General features: G+C 45.6%; 1 protein-coding gene across 1 annotated transcript in view; it reads left to right on the forward strand.

Annotated features, from left to right (window-relative positions):
* SERPINC1 (serpin family C member 1) overlaps positions 1-5,041 on the forward strand; it is a 12,612-nt gene extending 7,571 nt beyond the window's left edge. Inside the window, exons 5-6 of the mRNA XM_008055917.1 lie at positions 861-925; positions 4,786-5,041. Coding sequence (XP_008054108.1) covers positions 861-925; positions 4,786-4,962 — 242 coding nt within the window. The 3' untranslated portion in view covers positions 4,963-5,041. The remainder of the gene's footprint in view (positions 1-860; positions 926-4,785) is intronic.
* The last annotated feature ends 3,942 nt before the right edge of the window (positions 5,042-8,983 follow it).

Raw genomic sequence — 8,983 nt, forward strand, 5'->3', positions numbered from 1 at the left:
GATGGCCCAGGGGGGGGTCCAGTCGGCGCCGGACTTTCTGGCTTCTGTCAGGGTCTCGCTGTCACTGGCTCGGGCGGAGTGCGGTGGCGCCGTCGTGGCCGCCCACAGCCTCAGCCTCCGGGCTCAGGCGGTCTTTCCGCTTCGGCCTCCCAAGCAGCCGGGACGACGGGCTTGTGCCACCACATCTGGCTAGTTTTTGGGTTTTGTTTTGTGGGGTTTATTTGAGCCGGAGTCCCACTCGGTCGCCCAGACTGGAGCGCAGGGCCGCTCCCGGCCACCGCAGCCTCGACCCGCTGGGCTCCGGCGGTCCTTCGCCTCGGCCTTCCGAGTGGCCGGAACGACAGGCGCGCGCGACCACGCCCGGCTCATTTTTGATTTATTGTAGAGATGAGGGCTCGCCAAGTTGCCCAGGCGTGTCTCGAACCTGCGGGCTCAGGCGATCCACTCACCTCAGCCACCCAAAGCCGCGGGATTACCGGCTGAGCCACCGAGCCCGGCTGATCTCTCTTTTTAAAACAGAAGTTTACCATGTCAGACAATTGGGTTTTCCTTTACTGGGCTGTCTGTAAACTGGTTCTGAAACTGAAATTGTTGCCCACTGGAAAGATGTTCCTCCTAGATGGAGCTTTTTCTTTAGGAACAGAGTCCTGCCCTTTCCCTCCCCAAGGAGCTGAAGCCTGAGAGAAATTTGCATGAGCCAGGCTGAACAAGCCAAAGCACTCATGTGTTTGACACCTGTTCACTGTGGGGGTGTCACTAGGGGATAGCCCAGGATTTTTCCTAATTCAAGCTGAGTCCTGCCTGTGGGTGGAAGCCAGCTTTCTCCTAGTTCACAAAGCCTCCTTTGGTCTTCCTCCCAGGTATCGTTGCAGAGGGCCGGAGCGACCTCTACGTCTCAGATGCATTCCATAAGGCATTTCTTGAGGTGAGCACACCTCCTTCCCCCGCGCTTCCTAGTCTGCTTTCTGGCCACCTTATTACTGGATGCTGTGATAGCCTATGCGGTTTGTGACTTTGGAGCTCTTGTTCCACTGGGTGTTAGGATATACGCAGCAGACGCACGAACAGCAGGCACCACTGTGGGAAGGGCAGTGTCCAGTGCTTCTCAGATCCCAAATCCACAGCTTTCTCCTTCAGAAGGCCTGCACCCAGGTCTGATCTATCCTCTGCCCACTACTCCCTTGCAGAAGGTCAAGTGGAGACACGGACATGTAGGGGTGACATAGGAAAAGGAGCTAGCTGAGGCCCCTGAAAGGGAACTCAGAGTTGGAGCAGGAAGACCAGGGGCATGTGGGGTCACAGAAACCCAGAGAGGAGTTCTAAGACATGGAAAGCAGCCAGTTAGTCATTGGAGAGTGACCAAGTTGACCGTTTCCTGAGGACAGGACAGTGTGGCAATACCCGATCATGAGAAAGGGAAGCAGGTGAGTGCGGAGTTGTGTGTTACAGCGTCCAGCGAGTAAGAACACCAGACGATGCGGCAGGAAACAAGTCAAGTGGCCAAACACATGTGTATTCTCTTTTTGGGAGATGAACAGGGCACCCTGGTGTGTTGGGGTCTGAGAAGTCCCATGGCGAAGAAAGCAGGGGGGTATTGCTTGACCTAGTGTCCCCGGCTGAGATGTGCACAGAACCCTGTGCTAGAGTGACAGCTCTGTACAGTCTGTGGAACTTCCGCTTATCAAACACATACTAAACTTTGGACCAACAGGGGAGCCTCAGCCTTGGAGATTCTGGGATGGGGCCTTGAGAGTCTGTACATTTTCAAAAACCCTTGGGAGACTTTTATGAATGAGATTTAACTGCTGTAGACTCTTCTCTGCAAGAGCCAGGCTATGAGGGAAAGGAGATGGGCCAATGTTAGAGAACTCTACAGCACTGAAGAGTGCAAAGAAAGGCTGTAGTCAAAGAAAAAGGTTCCAGGGCACAATGCTAGTAAATATGGATCCAGGCCCAAGCTCTTAGAAGAAAGTAGAGGGAGCCGGGCTCCGTGGCTCAGCCTGTGATCCCACGCCTTGGGAGGCCGAGGTGAGTGGATTGCCTGAGCCCGTGGGTTCGAGACCCACCTGGGCAACTTGGCGAGACCTCATCTCTACAATAAATCAAAAATGAGCAGGCGTGGTAGCGCGCATCTGTAATTCCAGCTACTCGGAAGGCTGAGGCGGAAGGATCGCCGGAGCCCAGCAGGTCGAGGCTGCGGTGGCTGGGAGCGGCCACTGCACTCCAGTCTGGGCGACAGAGTGACACTCCAATTCAAAAAAAAAAGAAAAAAGAAGAAAGTAGAGGGGTCACAGGACATGAGGAAGTCAGATTCATCTTAATGAGAATGAGGAAATGTGATAGCTTAAAAGAACATGTTATAGTCTGAGAAAAGGATGCTATAATTATAATTTTTAAGTGAGAGCAGCACCAAGATGGCAAGTCCAAGTTGTAACCATAGACTGGTTTGCTTAAGTGGAGTGAAGGTAATGCTCATTGGGTTTGATGAGATAAAAAGAAATGGGAAGTTAGGGTGCTGAATGGGCCTCCTAAGAACATTCATTTTTGTTTTTTGAGTTGGGGTCTCACTCTGTCTCCCAGGCTGGAGAGAAGTGGCACAATCACAGATCACCACGACCTCAAACTCCTGGACTCAAGCGATCCTCCTGCCTCAGCCTCTGTGTGCCACCAAATAATCAAATAATTTCTTTTTTAAGAGATGCAGTCTCATTATGTGGCCTAGGCTGGTCTTGAACTCCTGGGCTCAAGTAATCCTCCTGCCTCAGGCTCCCTAAGTGCTGGGATTACAGGTGTAAGCCACTGCACCTGGCCCCAACAAGTTTTTATGTCTAGGTCAAATGATAACAGAAGTTGGGGTGGACAGAAAGGCTAGGTGCCAAAATCCTCAGTGTGGGGATGTAATATATAGGATAATGGATGTCAATGACTTGTAGAACAACAGCAAGAGTAGAGGTATTGAGGTCGGAACAAGGAATTTTTATGAGTACTGCATTAATGGCTTTGGAAGTTAAAATGACACCGCTGGCACTGTCTTCCATATGAATTTTTGGAAGAAAAAATACTTAGGAAGACTGCAAGGAAAGTCGAGTTTTCACAGATTTAAAACCGAAATCCCTGAAAATCCTCTTGTAAAGAGCCTACTTAGGAGTGGTCAACTCCAACCTCCTCGAGGGCTTTGAGTTACTATTAGGAAGAAGCAGAGGTCTGGATTCATTCTATTCACCTGTGCCCTCTACAATGCGGCAAGATTCTTCCATGGCTCTTGGAACAAAGCTGTTTTCCTTGAAAACCTTGGGAACCCTCATTAACAGGATCCCAACCAATGGCAGAGCTCCTTAGAAGCCATTGTAAACCAGAACTTGACTTGAATAAAAGGATCCTGGTCATGTGAAAGCTCTGGGATGCTCATAAGTTCAGTTCTAGAATGAGTATGAAATAGATAATATGGGAAGGTAGAGGGTAAGGAAGAAATGTGACAGTTTGACTGGGTTTCTATGACTACTGCTCAGAGCTTAATATTACAAAGCAGCTGAACTAAGAAAACGGGAAATATTTCTCAAACCTGCCTCTTTGAGGTCCAGAAGCTAGGGCATTTAAAGAGAATTTGGCTGATTGGGTGATGATGACACAAGGGTGCTGAAACTACCTTCATGTCATAGAGCCAGTTTCTGGGAGGAGGGGGCATCACACAACCTGAGGAATTAGCCTCCTGGTATGTGTTCTGGGCCTGGGAGGGGCCTCGGGGCCGTTAAGAGTCTGGAAAATATCTCATGCCATTCTTAGGTTTTACATAGGTGCTATTCATAAAGAAGTCCTGTGACCATCAGCTACTAGTCCCTGGGCAGTGAGCCATTTTAGAGGTAGTTTAGGAGGAAGATGTGGGGAGGTGTGGTCCCTATAGATTGGAGCCACTTTTGTCCTTCAGCCTCTGCTTTTGTCCTCAAGGAGGTCTGTGCCGTCCTAGGCCCATTGTTTAAGGAAATATATGTTTATCAGCCTTGTAGGGGCAGCTTCCTCCATGCCCAGGGTCAGGACATGAAGACAATTACCCTCTAGTGGAGTGAATGCAAACTTAGAAACAACAGGTTTGTCAAGTTCTAAGCACAGCTGCAGCTTTTCAGGGCTCAGGTCTTTTTTACAGCTTTCACCCTATGGCCCAATATTTTATACAGCTGGTTTCAGAAGGAAGGAAAGGGAAGGAAGAGCAAGAGGGAGGGAGAAACCATCATGAACCAGCTCCACAGAGCTCAGGGATCACTAAGCGGCAAGAACAGAATTGTACTGATATTCTGGCTCCCAAAGTCTAATTGTCTCAAAGTGTCTCCCTCCACAGCTGTGGCAATTCTGCCTATCAGCCAAGTTCAAATACTGTTGTTTCGGTCTATTACTCCAAGAAAAACTAACTTCATCCCACAAGTTGTATCTGGGACCTTGGCGCTTGAATCCTGGGACATCTCTTTTAGCAGCTCTGTAACACCACATAGGATAGTGCCAGCCAGAAGCATGACAGCCTGTGCACCTTCAGATTTCCGGCTCAGAGGCTACACAAATGGACTCTTGTACTTGTTACCCAGCACAAGGCTGGGACGAACACAAGTGCCTCACATGCCCTGGAGGAAACAATGAGTGGAATAGGGTTCTGGAGGGACCCTGACCTGACCCAGATGCACCTTTTTACTGAAAAACAAGTAACATTTTGAGGAACTGCAGTCTGAAGATGATTTAAATGTCAATAATGAACTGTAGAGTGGCTAATCAGCCGTCTATTTCCTACATGACCTACAGGTAAACGAAGAAGGCAGTGAGGCAGCAGCAAGTACCGCCATTGGGATTGCTGGCCGTTCGCTGAATCCCAACAGGGTGACCTTCAAGGCCAACAGACCCTTCCTGGTTTTTATAAGGGAAGTTCTTCTGAACACTATTATCTTCATGGGAAGAGTAGCCAACCCTTGTGTTAACTAACGTGTTCTTATTCTTTGGACCTCTTCCTACTTTGGTTTGTGAAAAAAATGCAAATAAATACAATTACTCCCAACTCACAATTAAAAAGGACTTTCATATGTGAAAAAAAGACAAGGAAAGGGGAAACAGAAAGAGAGGCTATCAGGGCACTTCAGTTGTTCCCTGCCCAGTAAACATATCTGGGTCAGGAAGATGAAAGAGAAAGACATGTCACTACTCCATCCGGAAAGATGGCAGCCATCAAGAGAGGGCAGGAGGCTTGCGTTCTCAGTATTCCCATCACACTAAAAAAAACCCAAAAATGTAAACAAATTAATCTTTATATACAGAAAAGGCAGATTCAAATCTGAGTATTAACCATTTAATTCTCAAACCACTCACATGCATAATGTTCTCTTACACAGTGTTAAAATAAAGAGGAAAATGCATTTTTATGCAAACAGAATTTCAAGTATACATTAATAGACTTTTCAGATTACTAATCAAGTTGCTAAGATTTCATTCACATTGTTCTTAAAGCTGTTCAACGAGAAAGCTTTTGCTAAACTGCTTTAAATATGTTTATGTAAATCCATACTTTCACTCTTTGAATGTCCCTCCCACAACCCAAGTCTCTGTCCACCCTCCTGCCCGCCCCACTTCCCGACACAACAGGGCTCCTGGGCTCTAGGAGACATGCAACCCCCCCAAGAATTATTGGCCTGTTACAGGCGAAGGGCAGAATCTACAGGAGGAGAGATTGAGAACAACTGTCAAATTACAGAACAAAACTGATATTTAGAAATGACACAAACCCATGTCTTAGAACCTTTGTTGTTTTCATTTGACTTTTAATTTTAATAAATCTCAGCCTCCCACAAGACAACACAGAAGTTTCTGACAATTTGGTAGCTGAGAAAATAACTTAATATTAAGCAAAACTTAATATTACCAGTGAAACTTCCCAAATCAGGGTAGGCATTTTGAACTATTATTAAATTTGGTGGTTGTTTTTTTCCTTTTGGCAAGGAGTGGGAGCAGCGTAAAAATGGATGTCACTGTTTGTGTGCTTACATTCAGGAATTTGGTTAATTTTGCAGGGTCTGGCAAGAGTTCTCCCTCCATGACTCTCCTCCTGAAGTAATCTAGTTTAGGGCCAGGGATAGCCACTCTCCTTAGGAATTAAAGTGCATTTTTTCAGGAAAGGGGAGGGTGGGGAGGTGGTGGTTTACACTTAAGTGATAATGATTAAAGGAGGGCGGGGGAAGAGAAAATCCTATTCCTACATATAGGTACTTATAATTAAGGTCATAATAAAAATGGATGTTCTTACGAAGAAAGATGCGCAAAGCCAGCCCAAAAGGCTCCCTGGCTTTTCGGAGGCATCTTTAATGGAGTAATTGCTTCAGATGAATGACAAAAATCTCAAGTGTTAGTTTCTTCAAAGGGAAAAAACAGACTGGTAGGTTCTTATAGCTAAAAATATTCTATTCCATTCCCTTTCAGGGATAACATTTTAGAAATTGATTGTCTATTTTAATATGAATCTTCCTTAATTAGCAAGTTGTAAAAAATGTCGTTAAATAAATCTGTTGCTTACAAATATTATGGTAACCTTTAAGAACTCAGGAAGAGACAGGCATAGATCTTTATCAATCGATATCAACTGAGGGGAAGTGAAATTTTCCTATGATCTCTATTTGATAGCTACCACCAGAATCTTATTTTCTGACTACTTTCCTTTAAATGCTCTATGATTCCTTAGGGGTAAAACTCAAGAGATTCCCCAAGAGAAGTAAATGCTACATTTCCAGCTATACAAAGAAGTGATGGGCTCAAGGGAAATTTGTCCTGGATTCTGGCCTGAGTCCAGTGTGACTTGCTTTTCACAGTGACCAGTGGGAAGGCACAGTGCCAGGGACTGGTGGATGGGGACAGCTGTCACCCATCAGATAAGCACCATAGAGAACAGTTGGATATCCATCTGAAAGAAACCACTTGACTACACAGACTTTCCTGTCTTTTGATCCCTTGGCCTTTCCTCTCTCAGTGACAGGGTGAGTGGGCCCCACCTGAAATCATGAAATCTAAATGCTCTTCCAATATACTTCTCCCTTTCTCAGACTCACATGCTCAAAACACAGTTCTGATTTAGGATTTCTTAAAGGGGAAGGAAGCTATTAGTTCCTGATCGGACTGCCAGATCCATTAAGTTCTGCTATCAGATCCCAAAATAATGCAGTGAGCAAAAACTGTGATCACAGATCACAGCAGATGAAAAGCAAATGGACTGAGATAGAAACACATTTCTCTGCTTATATTTTAGGAATGCTTTTCGTATGTTGAGGGTAGGAGGATGGGGCAGGGGTGAAAACAGTCAAGCTAACCTTTGTTTTCCTGTTTCAGAAAGGATTTTCTAATTTTAAGTGGAAACAGCAGAGAACTTGACTTCACAGTGCTGACAGGGAATTCCTGTTAAGGAATTTGCTTCATTCCTTGCTTGAAACTAAAAGTTTGTGTGTCTATCTTTTACCATTACTTCCCCATCCTCTTCTACTCTACTCCCGTACTCTCCCCCGCCCCCAAGTCTTAAAATCCAGTGCAGTATAATTTGCATAAAGTTAAACCTCAACCTTTCACAGTATTCCACTATGGTCTTCAGCATGGACACCCTAAGGGGCTACTCTCTCTGGAGTCTCAAAGGCTATTGCTCTTCTTTTTCTTTGAGTTGGAGTCTCACCCTGTCGCCCAGGCTGGTGTGCAGTGGCATGTTCACAGCCACTGTAGCCTCAACCTGCTGGGCTCAGGCGATTCTTCTGCCTCAGCCTTCCAAGTAGCTGGAACCACAGGCGTGTGTTACCATGCCTGGCTAATTTTTTGACTTATTGTACAGATGAGGTCTCACCAAGTTGCCTAGGCTGGTCTCGAACCCCTGGGTTCAGACAATCCTCTCGCCTCCACTTCCCAAAGTGGCTTCAGCCACCACACCCACCAGGCTATTGCTTTTCTATTCCAACCAAAAGACAGGAAGCCTAGGCCAGATGTGGTAACGCACACCTGTAATCCCAGCACTTTGAAAGGCTGAGACAAGAGGCTTTCCTGAGCCCAGGGGTTCAAGACCAGCCTGCGCAACTTGGCGAGACTTCACCTCTACAATAAATGAAAAAAAAAATTAGCTGGGTGTGGTGGTGCACACCTGTAATTCCAGCTACTTGGAAGGCTGAGATGGAAGGATCGCCAGAACCCAGGAAGTTGAGGCTGCTGTGGCAGTGAGTGTGCTACTGCACTCTAGCCTGGGCAATAGAGTGAGATTCTGACGCAAAAACAAAAAACAAAAAACAAAGACAGGAAGCCTTCAACAAATTTTCTAAGGCATAGGAGGCATTTTCTCTGATACTGCAGTTTGTACATGCTAAGCAAACAGCCAGACCTTAATGCTACTTCAATGATGTTTCATAGTCTAATGCTAATTAAGTCCTTTGTACTAACCAACTTCTTCCTTGGCAGACTTTTTCTTCCTGTACACACCACCTATTTGATGTTCAAATTATCACTTACGTGTAGGCAATATACGAACAGAAATTTTCTGTGGTATCCAGAATACTCTTAGAAGACTGCTACATTTGAACTTGTTCTGAAATACAAATTTTTCTCATGAGTTAAAGTCATTTGGTGGCCAGTTAGTCTGAACAATAGTTCTCACTTTTTATGAACAATTGAAACAACTCTTCTCTCCCTGTTACCATGTGTGAGTTGCCATGGGCAGGTAACAAACTGTGACAGTCACTGAAACATCTTTACTCTGGGGTGAGAAGAATGGAAGATTTGGAACCTCATTGGGGTATTTCTGGGTTAGGTTTTTGACATCCTGGGAAAAAGATGTTAAAAAGACTCATTTCACACTTCATATAATATTCAGAAAGATTTACGTCTTAGCTAGTTCATTTCATTCACACACACACCAAATCCAGGAAAAAGTGAAGGTAACTAGACACTGAAATTCCACTTAGGAGACAGGCTAATCAAGAGACAAGTAATCAAA

Source organism: Carlito syrichta, unplaced genomic scaffold, assembly GCF_000164805.1.
Source record: "Carlito syrichta isolate Samal-C Ts95f unplaced genomic scaffold, Tarsius_syrichta-2.0.1 Scaffold302029, whole genome shotgun sequence".
NCBI lineage: Eukaryota > Metazoa > Chordata > Mammalia > Primates > Tarsiidae > Carlito > Carlito syrichta.